Source organism: Terrapene carolina, unplaced genomic scaffold (genome assembly GCF_002925995.2).
Source record: "Terrapene carolina triunguis isolate 2854851 unplaced genomic scaffold, T_m_triunguis-2.0 Scaffold211, whole genome shotgun sequence".
Classification (NCBI taxonomy): domain Eukaryota; kingdom Metazoa; phylum Chordata; order Testudines; family Emydidae; genus Terrapene; species Terrapene triunguis.
The window spans coordinates 26,830,552-26,851,261 of NW_020664562.1; the positions used below are offsets into that span (position 1 = coordinate 26,830,552).

Consider the following 20,710-nt stretch of genomic DNA (forward strand, 5'->3'; position numbering starts at 1 on the left):
GAAAGTTTTGACAAGAATAAAGCAAGACCCTTTCTAACTTCAGCTTTAGAATGTAATTGTACATTCCATCAATTCCTCAACACCCCCTTTTCTTCCTTTAGAGAATCCTAATTGAAGTAGGTTCCAAGATTCTGCTAATCCTTGGAGAAAAATAAACTCAGCATTAAAAAGTCAACACTTATCACACCACTGTATTACAGATACCACAAAGTTATTTCCTATGGTGCAGTACACCTGCAATTTGCTGTGAAGGCAAAGTTATGAATGCTCAGTCTCTCTCAGGATCAGACCCTAATAAAGACAAATATTGCAGAACCTTAAAATATCTTGGTGTTGTAACTGTTGGTAAGTGATGATTTTTTCATGGACAGTGTTGATCTTGAGTGATATATATAACTGAGCCATTAATGGGGACCTACCAAATTCATGGTCCATTTTGGTTAATTTCATGGTCATAAGATTTTAAAAATCATAAATTTCATGATTTCAGATATTTGAATCTGAAATTTCAGAGTGTTGTAACTGTAGGAGTCCTGACCTATACCTTACTGCATTTCATATTTACAGGCCTCTGAGTTTTATTCCCTAAGGCAGGGGTCCCCAACGCGGTGCCCGTGGGCGCCATGGCGCCCGCCGGGGCGTCTAAGTGCACCCGCGTACTGGCCAGCGGACGAGCATCCGCTGAAATGCCGCTGAGAACCAGCGTCCTCCAGAGGCATCGCCGCTGAAATGCCGCCTCTGGATGACACTGCTTGTCGGCGGCATTTCAGGGGATGCTCGTCCGCCGCCACGGTCCTCCGTGGCTCGTCGTCTGGCACCCGCCAGACAAAAAAGGTTGGGGACCACTGCCCTAAGGTAATGAACAACTGAATTAGTTGTTACCACTCGAGAAAGAGATCTTGGAGTCATTGTGGCTAGTTCTCTGAAAACATCTGCTCAATGGACAGTGGCAGTCAAAAAAGCACAATATTAGGAACCATTAGGAAAGGAATAGATAATAAGACAGAAAATATTATAAACCCACTATATAAATCCATGGTACACCTACACCTGGAATATTGCATGCAGTTCTGGTTCCCCCATCTCAAAAAAGATATTAGAATTTGAAAAAGTACAGAGAAGGGTAACAAAAATTATTAGAAATATGGAACAGCTTCCTTACAAGGAGATAGAGAAAAGGACTGGGACTGCACAGCTTAGAAAGTAGAAGACTAAGGGAGATATGATAGGTCTATAAAATCATGAATGGGATGGAGAAAGTGAATAAAGAAGTGTTATTTACCCTGTTATATAACACAAGAACTAGGGATCAAGCAATTAAATGAATAGGCAGTGGGTTTAAAACAGACATAAAGGAAGTTCTTCACACAACACACAGTCAACCTGTGGAACTACTTGCCAGGGGATGTTGTGAAGATCAAAAGTATAACTGGGTTCAAAAAAGAATTAAATAATTTCGTGGAGCATAAGTCCATCAATGGCTAATAGCCAAGAAGGTCAGGGACGTAACCCCATGCTCTGGATGTCCCTAAACCTCTGACTGCAAGAAGCTGGGACTGGATGATAGGGTGGATCACTTAGTTATTGCCCTGCTCTGTTCATTCCTTCTGAAGCATCTGGTACCTGCCACTGTCAGAACACAGGATACTGGGATAGATGGACCATTGGTCTGACCCATTATGGCCATTCTTACATTCTAATGAAGACAAAAAAAAATCCCAGCAACAAAAAATCTGTCTACAAAAATCTGATTTCAGTTCGAAAATGCATGTAATGCTAAACAGCACAAGTTCTTCACAGGCAACTCTGTCCCAACAAAGAGAGCTCCTTCAGATATTTGGGAAGTGGCAGTAACTTTGTTTTATTTCTTCTCAAAATTAGGGTGAACCAGGATCCCCAGGAGAAGATGGTGTACAAGGGAAAGATGGCTCAAAGGTAGTCTTCATTTTTCATAATAGGTGTGAAATATTCCTGGTTTTACTTACCTAGTTAAGAACCTACCTACCTAAGTCCAGTTTTTCTTATCTGTATTTCACAAGCCCAATGATGCACTTAATGTAAAATAACTAAGGATTGTAAAAGCTATTGCCTTACTATTTATGGACCCTATGGACCAGCCCAGTAAGAAATCTGGGAAAGGGCACTCAGGGAGGCACAATGCTTCCTGCCACAACCCCAGTGCTTGGGGGAGCACAGTGACTGTGACCCTTAAGAGGGTGCAACATGTGATTCTTTACATAGCCAACCAAAAGTGGGCAAGTGCTAAGCCACTCGCAGTCCTTGCTTTCAAAGGAGTACAAGGACCGAGACTATACTAGGCCCCTGTGCAAGGGACACGAAGGAAGGAAGATTTTGTGAGGCCTCCAAAGAATTGTGCAGTTGCATAGGACTCAGGCAAAAATCTGGCATTATGAGGGCAATTTGAACTGGATAAAAATCATTTCACCCTAACTGGGGGCCTGATCCAAAAACCTTTTGGAAGTCAGTGGAAAGACCCCATCGGCTTTAGATCAGGGCCAAAAATAAGCAGAGAATTCTTATATTGAACCATGTTACACAACAGTTTAATTCTTTTCAGGCTTGATTTATTCTTCTGCTGTATTTTAGGGGATCCCTGGAGACCAAGGGCTTCCAGGAGAGGATGGTGAAAAAGGAGAAACCGGAATTCCAGGAATTACAGGCCCCAGTGGTGAACCTGGCATAATGGGTATTCCAGTAAGTATAAATTTCAACCAAGCTGGGTATTACTTCTTGCAAAAAGAAATATCTCCTTTGAATGAGCTCGCCACCTCCATATAACTTTCCATGGCTTGATGCATGGATAAGAAGAGAACCATGTTGGCCATTTTTTAAATGTGGAACCTTTTGGCAGATTTTTGACTCCTCACTGTCACTCCCTTATGCCTGGAACAATCACCAGGATCCTGTGCAACATATACCAGTAATTTAAAGTCTCCTACTTCAAACCCCTCCTGACAAGTTACATACATAGCAGTAAATGTTATGTCATGACCTTTCATGCTGTACACATTGTCCTCCTCCTCCCCCTACCTGTGTCCTTATTGTCATCCTTTGATTGTCTAATGTTTTATTGTCTGTTATTGTAAGCTTCTTGTGGTAGAAAGCTGCCATTTTTTGGTCTATAAAGCACCTAGTACTGAATAAATAAAAACAATCTGCAACTTTTATAAATGCCGAGGCTTCAGGCTTTAAAGTGTAACCAAGTTTTAGCTACAAATCCTTTTATAACAATGAATTATAAGCCTTAAAACTTTAAAAAAAAAAAGTTCTGCAAAAGAATTTAGCGCTTGTAAAGAGTGACAGCCTGTAGGGTGAAAGGTGCGCTCTCAATCTACAAAACAGTTTCCCCATAGACACCAGCAAGTGTCCCCTGTGCTGCCTCAGCTATGTGCCTCAACCCTATCTTTGAAAGACCACCTGTAGGAATGACAAGTCAGTTCAGCCACCATCCCCAATCAACACTTAGCTTTTCTGCTGAGAATATCAATAGTGCCACTTGGTACCAATCATCACATGGGCACCTGCATTCACTAGGAACCAGAGTGAAAGCAATAACTTATTCTAGAGAAACCACTGAACAGCTATCAGATGAAAAGAACTTTTAGACTGTGCCGAACAACTGGCCTAGAATTGGAAAACTCATCAGATGAGCTCCGCTGAGCCGAATTTCTGTTAAATCGCTTTCCCCAGATTCTGCTTAACTGAGGGAAGGGAGGCAATTTCAAAGTCACTTTACAAAAAGTACCTTTTTTAGAGTCTAGACACAGACAGTGTGAATGGACAAGGGACTTAAATATTCTTATTCACAGGGCCCCACATAGATTAGAGAGAAGGCCTCAGCCATCCTCTCCCTGCTGTTATGTTCCCCTTCCCTCAAAGGGAGAGAGCACAAATAACACTTACCTTGAGTCCATCTGATCAAATGAAAGCTATAACTTATTCTGGGACTCGCTCGTATACATCATTAGTTACTGATGTCCAAAATCATTTATCAATATCACCACTTTGAAAACAGTGGAAATTTGCTTTGGTTTAGCATACTGAGGTATCTCTGAACTGACTTCACTGATCTTTCTGTAAACTGACAGTTGGCTTCCCACAGTTGAAGATGAGTAATCAGTTGCTCATGGTTGAAATTGGAATCATACACCTGAGGCATGTCTTGAACCTGCAGCTGAGGTAGTTCTGAGAGTTTCAAGATTCTGGATAATTTTGTAGCCTTTCTGTTCAAAGCTGGATTGAATACTGGACATTGTAATTACTTAGAAACATAAGTATTTGTAACATTCCTTTGCTGAATTTGGTTAGCTGGGTTCACCTGTCCCTATTTGCATTTTCTTGAGAACTTTTCTCTTCTTGGAAGCTCAGGCATTCCAACTGTCTTCAATTTTAAACTCTTCTGGAGGACCTCTGCAACATATTGCTTATTCTTGGCTCCTTAAAGAAACATTCTCACAAACTGAGAAAGGAGCATATTATATTTTTCACCCAACGATCAAGTCCCCTGAGATATGCAGTCCCAGAGAGTCAAATGCTTTAAGATTTTATGTAATGCATTAGGGGAAACACTGAAATCACTAATTGAACAAGCTTCTTATATTTTTCAAGAATAAAAAGTATAGGGCTAAACTGAGCCCTTGGCATGGTCAGGGATGTTGGAGGCATGCAGAGAGGCAGCACAGCAGGTAGAGTCCCCAGAGGGAATTAAAGCTGATTGTCATGACCGGGACGTGGGCAGTCTGCCCTAGTGGTCAAAGCAGGAGTCAGGCCGGATCAGCCACACAGAAGTCAGAATCCAAGACAGCCCAGAAGGCAAACCAAGAGTTGAATGTCAGGAAGCAGGCAGAGTCAGGTTACCAGGAGACCCCAGAAACTGGAGACATACTTGAGAGCAGAACCAGAGATCGATAACCAGAGTCAAGCTGCAGGAGCAGGAAGCACAAGGCACAGTCCAGATCAAGGTGGATCCCAGATGCATGGACACTTCTTGTTCCTGTGCTGGGTTTAAATAGGGGCTGTGGACCAATCAGGGCCCCAAGTGTTCCGCCAATCAGCTCTGGGGACTCCTATTCTGATAACAATTAGCTGGTCCCTTGGTGGCAAGTTGGAACCTGCTAGCTCCACAGAGCCCTGTGGGCCAGGGTTCATGGTCCCTGACATTGACTCATCTGATTCTCATGGTTTTAGTTTCCTCTTTGTTGATTTTAAGCCCTACTAACTTTGCATAAATCTGGAGATCAGCAGTACCATGCTGGCTATTTTCTTCTCCTTGCTACAAACATTGGAAGAACTCAGAACACTTTGAATGCTTTCTGTTTGCACTACTTGATATACTGAAATGGTCAAAAAAACAACCCAACTTTAGCACATCTTCATTTTATAAAATTATATTTTTATACAGCAAATCTCATCATCAAAGTCTTATTGTGCATCACAAAACAAGACTAATCGGGTGGTTAGCTGTTTGTTAGCTGAAGCTTTTTCAGGATTCTGCTCCTTCACATGTTTCAAAGGCCATTATAGTAAATTGCTTTCCTTCTTCCTTAAAGGTCTCAAAGGTTGAGAATGTTTGGACCCTGCATTTTGGTTTGGCCTCATTATGAGCATATGGACAAGCTCCAAAGTTCAGCTCTAGACCAGGAAATGAATTTCCTCAAAATTCAGTGATGTTTTAACCAATAGTTTTGCTTTGGGGCCGTGTCTAAACATAGAGGAGGATTATAAAGTAGGAGATGGGTTTAACCTGCATTGATCCTGAATTCACCAAAATGTCTCTCTCCCCTCCAGAAAAAGAAACCCTACACTTCTTCTCTCCCCCTTGAAAGTCAGCATCAATTGTTGAGCACTCTGGCTCATTTGGAATCATAAGACTCCTAGTAACAGCCTGGCATCCCCCCTCCACCCCCTTGGTTTGGTCATATTGTGGTATAACTTGAATAGCAGGGGCAGCATGGACCTGATATTCATCTCCTGCTTGGTGGGCCCTGCACCTGGATTACTGGGTGGCTGGCAGCAATGAACTGTGCACCATGTTGCCTGCTGCTTACTGGTTTAGGCCTCAGACCTGCAGTGAGCCCTGCATGGGCCTTACTGCTCTCACTAGGGCTCCCTCTATAGACGGAACCTTGGGATCCACTGTCAGTTTTCCACTGTCTGCATATCATACTTCACTAGATGCAGTGTTTGGCTTGAAGACAAAATTACTTCTATTCCCACATGAATATTTTCTATTTGGCTGGTTTTGGTGCCTTTTCACTCATTTGATAAAAGTGACCTGATGCTTACTTCATTCTAATAACTCATGCTAACTTAAGGCCAAGGTTAATAAAAATTTTCCACCTACATCTCTAATTTTCAAAGGCCTCACAGAGATTATCCAATCGGAGTGCAATTTAAACATGTTCTCAGAGCCCTCTCAATATCTGTTTCTCCCTCCATGATAAATACACAGGGACCTGAAGGAACACCAGGAAATCCAGGTCAAAGGGGTCGCCCAGGAAGAAAGGTAATGTCTTTTTCAGCTTTCCTACTTTCCTTTCTGTGAGCCTTGAATTTCTATTACAAAATAATTCCTCTTAATCACTTGGTGTTGATGAATCCAGAGCCCCAGAAGATACCATAAGTTTTTGTGCCACTTGTATCATTAGGCTCATGCGATGAGCCAGGAAACCCTAGGCGTAAGAGGAATCAAGTCCCCATATACTTCATCTCACACTTTGCCCTGAAGTTGGGCAAATAATTTTCTATCACTTGCATAGCAATGGAGCCTGTAGTAGGTAGGTATGGTCCCAAAACAGAACATCAGATCCAAGTTCCGTACAGCTCAGGTGAAGTTTGCATCAAAATGTGGCTCTGGATTTTGCAGGTTGAGCCCATCACTAGTAGTAGCATAAAACATTCAGTTTGGCTAATATAGAAATAAATTACTAACAAACCATCATGCTTGTTAGTGAAATACTCCTCACTGCATGTCCTAGATTCTCAGATTTAAAAACTACAGTTAAAAGCAAATTGTGTGTTTAAAAATAATACCCTTACTAAATGATATTCTTTTGCTAAGGTATAAACTGATATTTAATTGTAATGTAAATGTCTTAATTCTTTCCATAAAATAACACCAACAGGGGGAAAAGGGGCAGCTAGGACCTCCAGGAGAGATTGGAGCCACAGGTGATGCTGGCCAACCTGGAAAATTTGGTCCTAAAGGCGCAAGAGGAACTAGAGGTCCATTGGTTAGTACAATATATTTTTTATGGAGTCATGTATTTACAGTTTAGGGGCATGGAATCTCATAGAGGGGAAGAGACAAGTCTTGCTTGTAGTGAATTAAAAAGGTAATTTTTATTGAGGCTGCTGGACACAGATAGACCCTACATTTCTCTCTGTCTTGTTCCTAGAATAGCTAATACAATCTACACTGTCTATTGTCATCACACAAGGTTACCCTGAATCTTGGCCTAGACTAAGTAGTTCAGGAATCATCTGCTGAATATAATAAAGAAGGATGTTTATAACTGACCACCTTAAAACATTTTTAGACCAAAGATGATATAAGATGTATACAAACAATACTATCAGTGGGGGAATGTTTTTTATCTTTGAACACAGTTTATTCTCAGATACTCCAAAAATATAGTCTGTTCCTTGTAAGTGGAATTTTCTGACACAAGCACCCATGTGTCTGTGATCAGAATCATATTCTAAAGTCATATTTTTAAATTTACCCCCTATTCTAAAATAGGTGTCTTTCCATCATCTTCAATGGGCTTTGGATAAGGCCCTGTTTGTACTAGGGTTGCCTGGTGTCCGGTTTTCGACCAGAATACCCGATTGAAAAGGGACCCTGGAAGCTCCGGTCAGCACTGCTAACTGGGCTGTTAAAAATCCGGATGCGGCGCAGCGGGGCTAAGGCAGGCTCTCTGTCTGCCCTGGGTCTGTGCGGCTCCCCAGAAGCAGCAACATGTCCCTGCGGCCCCTAGGCAGAGGCGCAGCCAGGGGGGCTCCGCGCACTGCCCCCACCCCGAGTGCCAGCTCTGCAGCTCCCATTGGCCAGGAACCGTGGCCAATGGGAGCTGCAGGAGCGGCGCATGCGAACAGGGGCAGCATGCAGAGCTGGAGCGGGGACATGCCACTGCTTCCAGGGAGCCATCTGAGGTAAGCACCACCTGGAGCCCACACCCCAAATCCCTGCCCCAGCCCTAAGCCCCCTCCCGCACCCAAACTCCTTCCTGGAACCTGAACCCCCTCCCGCATCCCAACCCCCTGCTCCAGCTTGAAATCCCTTCCCGCACTACAATCACTCGTCCCCAGCCCATAGCCCCCTCCTGCACCCCAAACCTCTCATCCCTGGCCCCAACCCAGAGCCCGCACCCCTCCCATACCCCAACCCTGTGCCTCAACCCAGAGCCCCTTCCTGCACCCTGACCCCCTCATTTTTGGCCCCACCTAAGAGCCCACACCCCCTCCTGTACCACAACCCCTTGCCTCAGCCCGGAGCCCTCCACACACTCCAAACCCCTCGGCCCCAGCCCAGAGCCCCCTCCTGCACCCCAAGCCCCTTATCCCTGGCCCTAGCCCCCAGTCCGTAGCCTCCTCCTGCACCCCAACCCCCTGCCCCAGCCCGGAGCCCCCTCCCACACCCTCAACCCTTCATGGCCCCACCCCAAAGCCCATACCCTCAGTCCTGTGAAAATGAGTGAGTGAGTGAAGGTGTGGGAGAGTGAGCAACGGGGGGGGGGGGGAGGGGGGGGTGGAGGGGGGGGGGAAGGGGGGGAGGAAGGATGTTCGGTTTTGTGCAATTAGAAAGTTGGCAACCCTGGTTTTGTACAGATTTCTTGTCTGCCCTCTAATGGTCAGTAATGATATTCATGCCTGCATACACATCCTCTGTACAAAGAAGAAACCATTACTCAAGTGCCAAGCAATTAGTTTCTTTATCACTGATTATTCTGTTTAACAGGGACATTTAGGAGTAATGGGACCTGAAGGAGAGCCAGGAATTCCAGGTTACATGGTGAGCTTTTACCAAATTAATGTATATGTGTGTGTGTGTATATATGTCAGTATTTATATCTGAGATATAATTTTGTGATTACAATATATTTTGAACAATCTCTCATAATTGGAGGTCGGCTATACAAAGAATGTCTAAATATCCAACTAGGTGACCGACACACCAGATATTTTTACATGAAAACTAATTTTTAATGAATAAATTTAATCTTGATGGATGGATTGATAAATAATAAAGTTTCACTGGCAATTATTTCTTACGCACATGAGGCCCAATCATGAAATCCTTGCTCTCGACCACTGCACTCAATAGGACTGTCCCATAGGTAAGGACTACTTATGTAGGATAATTGCAGAAGAGAGCTCCTAAAAACTTAGCCATTACCTGCTGATTGGACAGGCATTTCCCCATAAGAGAACCTGTAGTTTTTAGATTTAACAAGATTAGAAGAAGGACATTTATGTTTTGTGGCCTCTCTCAAAAAATAATCATTTTCTTCCAAACTGATATAGTAGAAGCAAAGTATAGGTGGATTCCTGCTGTCACCTAATGGAATAATCATCAAATCTTTGTCTTCAAATATTAATTGCAAACTAATGCCCTGATCCTGCACTTGCCCCCCTTTGTCTGGACAGAGCCTCTGTGACTGTACACCTAGAGGTCTACCTGCCTGCAACAAATTTCCAGACTGGGCCCATAATTTGTCTGAACTGTCACTATTCAATTTATCATACAGCAGAAAGTACTGATCTGAGCAATATATAACATTTTATATTTAGTTGTTTGGGGTTTTTTTTAGGGTCATCAGGGTCAGCCAGGATCACCTGGTCCTCCAGGACCCAAAGGAGAGAAGGTACGGAGACTGGTTCTTGTTGTTTACAGTCCCAGTGATTGTAAAGAGTGGAAATGTTGCGGTACATTCATAGATTATCAAAGCATTTCTCAAAAGACAGTTTTCACAGCCTTTGTTTATCCAAAACCATCAAAGGGAAAAAGAATGACACCTCTGCTGTTGTGATGCAGTGTGAGCAAAAATTTAAAACTGGGGAAACAAATTACAGGAAGATAGAGTTAAGAATTAGAATGATAAAATGTTTCAGCTTATAAAACATAAGGTCCTAGTTCTGCAGTCATTTTCTGCACTACCAGACACCACCATTGACTTCCCTGAGTGTGCTTACAGTAGTAAACAACGTAGATCCAGCAAAGTACTTAACTTTGTTCTTAACTTTAAGCATGTGAGAATTTCCATTGACTTGACTTTAAAGTCAAATACATGCTTAAGTGCTTTGGTGGATCAGGGCCTATGCTTGGTAGAAAGTGATTACAGGATCAGGACCCAATGTTATAGATTCACTCTGATTCTTTTAGACCTCGATCCTGCAGGCGGACCCTTATGCTCACTGAAGGCAATGGGGTGTCAGACAGGTACACAGATCCACCCATGCAGATGAGCTTGTAGGATCAAGGCCTTGCAGAGTAACCTATTAGGACCAGTTTTTCAAAGGTGTTTAGGCTCCTAAAGATGCCGATAGGTGCCTGGTGGAATTTTCAAAAGCACCTAAGTAGATTGGCAACTAACAATCATGAAGTCGATGGGAGTTAGGTTAACCTGCTTAGGCTCTATTGAAAATCCTACAAGGCACCTCTCTGGATCTGTGGATGCTTAAACACCTAAGAAAAACTGGCCCTTAGTCTTTAAGGGCAATATGTTACTGGAGCAGAGAGTGTTTTATCTGTTGGTGTGGGTAGTAGTGTGACATTTAAAACATCATAAAATTAACCTATATAATTATTATGATATTCAGTGTAATTAATGGTGTTTCCTCTACACCTATTGGATTAGGAGTAATTAGCCCAAAATGTGAATGTTTTTGAAAGTGCAGTGCATGTAAAAGCAGGGGGTTTTCTGCAGCCTTAATGATAGTAGTCACTACCACTAATTGGTATAAATGTGTTATATAATCCATATTTGCATGTGTGTGCACTGTATGAAATGTTTATTTCTGCTTAATATTGAAGATAAAATTGGAATGTATTGCATAGTAAAAAAAAACTTGATTAGGTAGATTTTCATTATCAGGAATAAATATTTTTAATAATTATTTTCCTTTTAGGGTTACCCAGGCGAAGACAACACAGTACTGGGACCACCTGGGCCCATAGGTGAACCAGTAGGTCTTTCTTTCTCAAAAAAATTATATTAGTGATTCAAGACAAGAGGCAGTAAATGGAGTTTCCACAAGTTCCACAGTTGCCTCAGAAGTCTAGGGTCACTTTGTCATACAAAGGTGCAGAACCAGTGTCATTAGAAACAAAACTGAACACATTGTTTTACTGTAAAAAGTGGCTGTCCAAAAATGGCACCTTCTTACTCAGCAGATCTGTACTCCCTGTTAAATTATCCTAATGAGATTACTTTTCATTTAGATGAACATGTCTGAGAACAGAATTTGTTCCAAATAGTTATCTGCTTGTTTTAGTGACCCAATATAAGTGTCTTTTCATTCCTGTTAGCAATGCAAAATGAATGCAACTGTGCGAGGGTGAGCTGCTATGATGATTTGTTTATTAAAATGGTGTGAGCACTACCTACAAAGAAGAATTTGAAGGCAATGGAATGAGAAGATGTAAATGAAGACAGAATTTGGACCTCCAGAGGGAACTCAGTTAACAATTCTCATGAAGATGCCTGAGAAAGAAGAGAACCTAGTTCACTCATCCATAGCTGTGTTGATTCTGCCATGCTAACTGGAGCAAAAGTTGTATGCAGAGTCATTCCATTCCATGTGGGTTTCCGCTGGGAAGCATACCACGTGGCTGCTTCAGGAGGCCCAAAATCTAATGGAAACACAGAAAAGGGGAGAGGCAACGGAGGGGGATTCCACAACCCCATGCATGCCATGTAGCTGAGCTCTACAGCAGCTGTCTCTGCAGAAACATTAGAGTGCAGGGGAGAAGTAGGGACCTGGCATCAGTACTGTGGTGATGAGCATGTAATAGAGATGGCCAGTGGGTCAGTTCATAAACTTTGAAGATCCACTGCGCCTGATGATCCCCTGGTAACCTTGAAATAAAGCAATATTTGCTTTCTTAGTGCTTTTATTTCAGATACTGGGAGGGAAAAGCTGCTCCCTATTAAAATCTCCATCCACCTAAATGCTGAGTGCCTTCAGGAAGGTGCTGAGCCTCCTTACCTCCACTGGCTAAGATCCTGCACGCATCAGCTTCAGTGGATGCAGGATTTGGTTCATTGACTGCAATGAGCATTAAAGCGCTTAACCCTTCCCAGCGAGGACCCAGCACCTTGCAGATTTGGGAGTTGAGACTTTTCCTTTAAATGCAGTCAGCAAACTGCAGCTTCTACTGCAGGTGATGGGATGCGATAGTAGCAGCACCATCATTCACAGGGCCCTGCCTCTGGATTAGGTGAGAGGTTTCCCTGCCTCCCCCATCTTCTGTACAGTTCTCATACACTAAACCTCTTTATGCAGGTTTTGCTAAGGGATTGAGGATTTCCTCTCATAAACAGAGTTTCACTATAGGCAGGTTCATTATAAAACAGGTTCCATCTGTACCTAATGGTCCCTGTCATTTGTTTTCTTTACATATTAATCATGGTAATGGCACCTTCCTATAATCTTCTGCAATTTGAATCAAATGATCCCTTCAAATAAAAAAAAAGTTAGGGTCTCATTCTGATCTTACTTACATGGGTGTAAATCTGGAGAGATTCCTTAGATGTCAATAGAATTATTCCAGATTTGCAGCTGTGGGAGGTTAGAAGCTTGGACTGTGGTCTTCATTTACAATATATTTTTGATGGGTTGCATGTCTTACTGTAATACATTTTTGTTTTAGAAATGGTTCATTTTTATTCCGTGGACTTAGCTGATTTTCTAATTTAACAGTATGTATGTTTTGGTAACCTCACAGCTGGTTGATTGGTTTGTTCTGAAGGAAAGGCCCAGATGTATTGTTACTGCAGCAGTATTTCAATTCAGCCATTAAACTCTGCTCTTTGGTTGTCTCTCTAGGGTCCTAGTGGTGAATGTGGAGATAGAGGAGAACCTGGTGATGAGGGATTCAAGGTAAATACCACTTACTTTGTAAAACAGCAAAACAAAATTGCTGTTCTCTCTCTCTCGTGTGCGCGCACACACACACGCACACACACACACACTCTCACACAAGTGAGCTGCTGATGCTTCACCTGTATTGATTAGTTCTTAGTGTAAATTTATACTGTATCGAATAAACTAATAAATTTGTCTGGAATTGCAAACACTATTATTTTGTAACTTTCATCCTAATAATTTTGTGTATGTTTTATGCAGTTTTCCTGCAAATATGCTGTAACCTCACTATAACGAACACTCATTACAATTGTTACTGTTGTGGCATCAGCAAAACAAAAAGATACAGTCCCTGACAGAAACAATGAGGAGTGTGAGGTCAGTCTAATGAGATAAATCAATTAACAGCAGGATACCAAGGGAGGAAAAATAACTTTTGAAGTGGTAAGAGAGTGGCCTATTACAAACAGTTGACAAGAAGGTGAGAGTAACAGTAGGTTACAGACAGTTGACAAGAAGGTGAGAGTAACAGAAATTCCCCAATACCAATTTCTCCCTATTGTTACTCTCACCTTATTTTTTCTCCCTTGGTATTCTGCTGTTAATTGATTTATCTCGTTAGACGGACCTCACACTTGGTAAAGCAGCCCCCATCCTTTCATGTATGTATACCTGCTCCTGTATTTTTCACTTCATGCATCTGTTGAAGTGGGTTCTAGCCCACGAAAGCTTATGCCCAAATAAATTTGTTAGTCTCTAAGGTGCCACAAGGACTCCTTGTTGTTTTTGCTGATACAGACTAACATGGCTACCACTCTGAAACCAGTCCCTGACAGAAAGATCTTGCACACACAAAACAGATCAGACCTATAATAAACCAATAAACCAAGTATGAGCCAATCTCGCAAGAATGCAGAAAACTTTAAACAATGTATAATTCCCTCCCATGGTGAGCGTGAAGTAGGGATTGTCATGAAGAAAGGCTCATTAAGGCCTTAATTCCATGAGGTGCTGAGCAGCTTGAATTCCATTTAACTCGGTGGAGTTGAGGATTTTCAGGGTACGTCTACAGTGCAAAAAATCACCCATGGCAGCCAGTCTCAGAAGCTGGGTCATCTGACTTGGGCTAGTGGGTCCCAGCTGAGACCCATGCCCCTTGTCAGGTTTCAGAGCCTGGGCTCCAGCCTTAGCAGGAACATCTACAGTGCTATTTTTAGCCTCGTCGTGTGAGCCCAAATCATTTGACCCAGGCTCTGAGACTTGCCATCGTGGGTTATTTTGCAATGTAAACATATCCGCAGCTCCTCCCAGGATTGGGCTTTAGAAGAAAATGATCAGCTCATCAGAGTTATCTCTGCAGTGATATTTATGTTTTCTGTTTCTAGGGTCACACAGGGCTTCCAGGTCTAAGAGGAGCAATTGGACAACAAGGGCCTCCAGTAAGTGTTCCAGGCAGTTAGCTGTATGTATTGTGCTTCTGTGTTTGTTATTGGAAATAATTTATTTCTCTCCTACCTTCATGGCCAATTGTGTTTGCTTGTTTTTTTGTTTTTTTTTGTTCTTTCTAAAGGGTGAACCAGGTGAATTGGGGGAACAAGGACCAAAGGGAGAGAGAGGATCAGAAGTAGGTGGAAAAAAAAAAAAGAAAACTCCACTTTATTGTAATTCTTTTGTGTTTGCAATTGTAACAACCATTATTGTCCTTAGAAGACAAAGTGAAGTTTTTAAATCATAAGGGTCCCTTTAAGAACAAAACATGATTTACAGCTGTTGTGCTGAAAGATGACTGCAGTATTTGTCTTCATATTCTATTTTAACATGACTTCCTGCCACTTATTGACACTCTACGCCTTATTAAGTCCTCACAAACACAATGGACCTGATTGCTACCTAAAACCATACAGCGATGAATAGGATAGTTGTCCACTGGTGTGACTTGAACAGGGTCCCCATCAAATTAGGTATGCTTCATTTGTATTTCTCCATAGAATTCCCTGTGCTCACTAGACTTTTCTCTAGAAAAGATATTTAGATTTCAAATTAGGCCAGATTCAAGATGCCAACTGATTTTGGAGTTGGTTGATTTTTGGCCCTAATTACCTGATGTATGTCTCCTTTTGCCATATTTTATTACAACATATTTATATTTCCAAATATTTTAGGAACTGTTAATGTGTATTTACCTAAGTTTCAACACTTCCTTTAAGGCACCACTCTGAGTTGTAGGCAGTGAAGAGTTTCACCACTCCAGAGCACAATGTCTTCTGAAGCTCCCAGGGTGTGCCGGAGGAGTATGCCCACTTCTACATCCCTTACCGTGCATTCCACTGGCTGAGGGAAAGTAGGCTGGGGTTAGGGTTAGAGGAAATGTCAGCCATTGCTCTCAAGGTAGCCTAAGGTCTACAATTGAGGCCGACCACCTGTACTCAGGTCACAAATGAGCAAGTTCCTTTCATGTTTCCTCTCTCCCGTGCCCACACAAGGGCCTGCCCCAATCTGGCTCCTATGTGCTGTATCATAGAATATCAGGGTTGGAAAGGACCTCAGGAGGTTATCTAGTCCAACCCCCTGCTCAAAGAAGGACCAAGCCCCAGACAGATTTTTACCCCAGTTTCCTAAATGGCCCCATCAAGGATTGAACTCACAACCCTGGGTTTAACAGGCTAATGCTCAAACCACTGAGCTATCCCTCCGCTGTATTAAGAATCAGATATCAGAATCAAATACAATTTTGAAATATTTGGCCTACTTTTTCCAGCTGTTAGGCTTATGGAAAAAAGATATGATAGTTCTCCTGAAAATGATTGACAGTGGCACAGTGGTATTGAGGCATCATACATTTATATTGGTGTTGAGACTAAAATGATCCTGTTTCTATTTCATCCCTTAAGGAGAAAAATAGCATGAAATGGAAACTTACCAGAAATTCACAATAACCTAAGATAGCAAATAAGTACTACCTGATAGATAAGTATTTTTACCCTGAAGTGGTGAAAAGCCTTTACAAATTTGCTTCTTCTCAAAATATTTGAATGTCCTTTTATGTCCTTAAATGGAAACCCACTTGACAAACTAGCCCTGTCCAAACACCCAGAATTACATAGCACTGATCCATCTGATGAAATAATCTGTAAGGAAAGCCCAATCAGACTGTATAGTATGTACATTCAGAATGGCTGGGCTTTCAACTGAGGCCTGGAAGTATGGAGTATGCTACAAAACAACAGCACACTAATGACAGAGCAAGTCTTGAAAAGATCAAATATAAATATTTTCCTTCACCAGTAATACTTTGTTCTCATGGTGTGCTGTAAGTTGCCTAAAGTATTTCACTCTCTGCCATTGGGTGACTTTTATTGGCTTCTAATATTTTTAGAAGGATTAGAATAAAGATTATTTGTAATCTGTATTCCCATTGCAACCTAAATGGGATGGATATTAGTGATTTGTCCCAGAACTCCCACCCTCACCCCACAATCCTGCTGCAAATAAACCATTTTCTGTGTATAGATGATAATCTGAGACACATTGGAAATGGGCAGTAATGCAAAATGAACACCTGAAATCCTCATATACCAGTACCAACATGAAACCTCGCCTATGCATTCTGATGTATTGACTTTGAGAACATATGCACACTGTAGGACAAAAACAGTCATCCCTCAACCCTCTCCCTGGGGAAAACTTCCATTATATTAGTCAGAAAATACTCTCCAGCAAGAAATCTCCATATGCCAATTTGGATCCAATATTCAGCCTGGAACAAAACTTTACAGCCTAAAGTCTTATAAAAAAGCAAGTTAATAATAGAAACATTGACACAACCTTAGCTTCTGTGGTATGAATAGTGTTGCTCTAAATAAGTCTTACAAGGCTAGTCACACAGAACATAAATTAACTATTTTTATTTTATATGAACTCTGAAATGTTAATGAAAGCGAAACAGGGTGCTTTAAATGTATAGATTTCAGTTTTAATTGGTGGAGTTTTTGTGCCATAGTTTTATTAAGAAAAGTTATTAAATTAAACAATGGAACAGTATTTTGTTAACTTTCTGGTATTTACATTAGTTGGATGGTGGGTTTTGTATTTACCTTTATCTTTAGTTTGTTTAAACTTTATTAGGTGGAATATAGTTTTAACATAGTATGGTTATTCACTAGCCTTTATTTCTAGAAATTGTGTTAAAAATAATTTAGACCAGAAAACTTTAAAAGGTCTTTTCTACTCAATCTATGCTGTAGTGTTGTTGTGTATTACTGCCGTCTACTCAGAGGTGGCTGTATCTCTGAAGTGGATGAATGATCCCTGTATACACTGTGGTTTATAATGGCTTTTTAAAGTTTTCTATGTGCTTTGGGATCTTCTCAAAAGTGCTTCAGACCCATTGAAAGTCAATGGGACTTAGATGCTTTTGAAAATGTTGCCTTCTCCATATCAGTAAGTTAGCGAAATCCACAGATGTCTCCACATTGGTTGTGCAATCCAAAAAGTCGGTTTTTTAATTAACTGTTTATTTCATCATTCGTATTGTGTTTAGAGTCCAGATAAAAGGGAATATTCACTATGGCAAGAGTCCTGTTTTCTAATACAGGCGTCAGCATATACAGTGTGCCCATATTTCTTATTTTGTATGCTTTGCTTTTCAAAAAGAGATGAAAGTGCAATAGAAAAATGTACTTTGTTACAGTGATATTGTCTGATGGTGCAAAGTTACCTAAATATCTGGAATATCCTGATTAGCTCTGGTACTGTTGAAATTATCTGAAATTGTACAGTATATTAAAGAAGGGGAAAACTGGTAGCAACCACACTATGAAATCTTTGTTTTGATTGTTGAAAATGACATGCTTTTAGGGCCTGATCCAAAGCCAGGTAATGAAAAGATTCTCATTAGAATCTTCTTTTATGTCTTTGGTATGACCAATTCACAAATGTTTGAATTATCTAGGGTCCCACTGGAAAAAGAGGAATGACTGGTCAAGCTGGGAAACCTGGAATTCCTGTAAGTAACAAGATTCTACCATCTATGTTCGGTTTATAAAACAGATAACTGCAAATGCTGATGCATATAAAAATCAAAATTATTCATTGCTTGTGGTAGTATAAGGCCTGATTCTCATTTACCGTAAGACCACTTTATACTGCTTTGCCAATCTAAATGGGACTCAAAGTGGATCTAAATGTAATTGTCCTTAAGGTAAATGAGAATCAGGCCAATAATCTTTGATTAAACACAAAATGGTATTAAATGATACTGAAAACGAACTCTCTCAGTTAATCAGCACATTGGAATGAGGTACAATTAGTGAATTATATCCTGGGGCTGCTTCCCATTTGCAAAGTTATAACTACATTCTTTGTCTGTAGAGTTTACACAGATCATACAGTTCTTATCACATTAACAGGGACCACCCTGAAGTTAGCTGCATTTGTTCCCCCCACCCACACACACACACTCTCACTCATTGGCTCCCATAAATTCTCCTTCGAATGTATACTGCCTTCAGAACTCTCCATCCATGTGCCCATGACAAATATGGCTGACTGAGCTTCTGACCTTTCCCCACCTTTGACACTCCATCAGACCCCAGATATTAAATACACTTTCATTAAAAAGCAGTTACTCCTTTTTAGAGGAACTAATCTTTCCCCCACTCCACAAGGGGTGAGTAGAAGAGGAAACCAGTGAATGTTCCATAAACATTACCTAGTGTACATTACAACAAGGCTATTTCTGGGTCCACTAATAAATAACACACACCAGCACATGCTGTAAATAACTTTTACTAGCTTCACATACTATCATTTCTGGTAAATGAGAAGTACAGCTGCCTAATAGAAGCCTGTCAACAAACTGCACATCCTGTACAGAGTGGATGGACAGCATTTTATTGGATAAATTAAGTGATGTGGCAATTCTAGAAGTTTAGATATGCCCTCGGAAGTACTGAACAGATGCATATGTAGTATCAGTAGTGCAGAACAAAGAGAACACGGGGAAAGGCAGGAAAAAGGAAGGAGAAGCAGGGAAGAGAGGAGCGATGAGAGGAGGCTTCTGGGGAATTTCAAAGCTTATCTCAGGCTCATTACAAGGTGCAAGTTTCTTGTACCACTAAAAATTGAAGCCAAGTTTTACATGACAAATGTTTTACATATTTATATCACTGTTTAAAACACATTTTTGGATGAGGCATAGTGATCTAGTTGGAGAGGATATTTTGTATTTCTGGTGCGTGCATTCACTTGGAGATACACCTCTACCCCGATATAACGCTGTCCTCGGGAGCCAAAAAATCTTACCGCGTTATAGGTGAAACTGCGTTATATTGAACTTGCTTTGATCCCCTGGCTTTTGACCCCACCCCTCCGGAGCACTGCTTTACCACGTTATATCCGAATTTGTGTTATATTGGGTCATGTTATATCAGGGTAGAGGTGTAGTTACATGAGTTCTAAGCCTCTTCCACTAGTATATTGCAGTTTAAAGGTAAATCATCTTGTTGAAAGAAATTCACGGAAGCTTTGATGAAGATGACATGATAGCATTCAGTGAAAGCTTAACCAAGGGCTAGTAAGGTAAGTGCTGTTTAATGAGAGGTTCTCATGTGTTTTTGATACAGACATGTTTGAATTATGTAATTTCTCAATTATATAATAGCTCCAAATACTTTCAGAAATCACCTCTGACTTCTGAAGCCTTGATTGTTGGATGTCCCACCTGAGATACCTTGCACCTGATGTGCAAACAGTCACAACTCCAGCTGAAGTCACTGGGATCTGCAGGTCCTCAGCACCTCTGAAAATCAGACCCAAGGAATCTCAGATTGGCCATCCAAACTCAGAGGCCACTTTTGAAAATGTTGATCTAGGTTACTGAGACTATTATTATAGTAGGGCCTAGGAAATATTGTTTTGAAATCTTTTTTCTATGACTTTAGACACTGCTCATGAATATGAATAGATTGAGTAGATTCATATTCTATTTGAATTTGTTTCAAGGGAAAACCAGGCCCACAAGGGCAGAAAGGTGCTTCTGGATATCCTGGACCAGAGGGCATTCCTGGGAATCCTGGAAAGCCTGGGTTACCTGGGAATGCTGGCTTTCCTGTGAGTAACATATACCTGCCTCTGCTCTACATGCTTTACATATAAACAGAGGGAGGCTGCAGGGTTAAGGAAAAGTTCTTTTTACAGCATTGTTACAGCACTGTTGTTATGGCATAGTCATCCCATATTCTCTCCCACAGCAGCTAGAAAAGTATTGGGAGTTCCTTAATAACTGCACTAGAGATTGAGGCATCCTAGGTAGCCCAGAGTTGCTGGGGAAGTCTGAAAGGAGAGAGAGAGAGAGAGAGAGTGTGTGGGTGTGGGTGTGTGTGTGGGTGGTACTGGCAATGCCAATCCTACTTTCCTATAGAGAAGACAGCAGGCAGCCTTCCGCCCCGCTGAACATCTTTTGTATGCCACCATTTCGCCAAAAGGAAGGTTGGAAACCCCGTTGCTAATTCTCCCCCATGGAAAATTAGGCCCCATTGAAATCAATGAGGCTACTTACAGTAGTAAACACTGTGCCTGGTAGTAAGTATTGGCTGGATTG

General features: G+C 41.4%; 1 protein-coding gene across 1 annotated transcript in view; it reads left to right on the forward strand.

Moving 5' to 3' along the window:
* The window catches only part of LOC112107703 (collagen alpha-1(XXIV) chain), a 235,372-nt gene that overhangs the window by 176,065 nt on the left and 38,597 nt on the right, over window positions 1-20,710 (forward strand). The window contains exons 36-47 of the mRNA XM_024201528.3: window positions 1,882-1,935; window positions 2,608-2,715; window positions 6,473-6,526; window positions 7,146-7,253; window positions 8,981-9,034; window positions 9,834-9,887; window positions 11,152-11,208; window positions 13,072-13,125; window positions 14,496-14,549; window positions 14,681-14,734; window positions 18,062-18,115; window positions 20,113-20,220. Of these exons, the coding sequence (XP_024057296.2) occupies window positions 1,882-1,935; window positions 2,608-2,715; window positions 6,473-6,526; window positions 7,146-7,253; window positions 8,981-9,034; window positions 9,834-9,887; window positions 11,152-11,208; window positions 13,072-13,125; window positions 14,496-14,549; window positions 14,681-14,734; window positions 18,062-18,115; window positions 20,113-20,220 (813 nt within the window). The remainder of the gene's footprint in view (window positions 1-1,881; window positions 1,936-2,607; window positions 2,716-6,472; window positions 6,527-7,145; window positions 7,254-8,980; window positions 9,035-9,833; window positions 9,888-11,151; window positions 11,209-13,071; window positions 13,126-14,495; window positions 14,550-14,680; window positions 14,735-18,061; window positions 18,116-20,112; window positions 20,221-20,710) is intronic.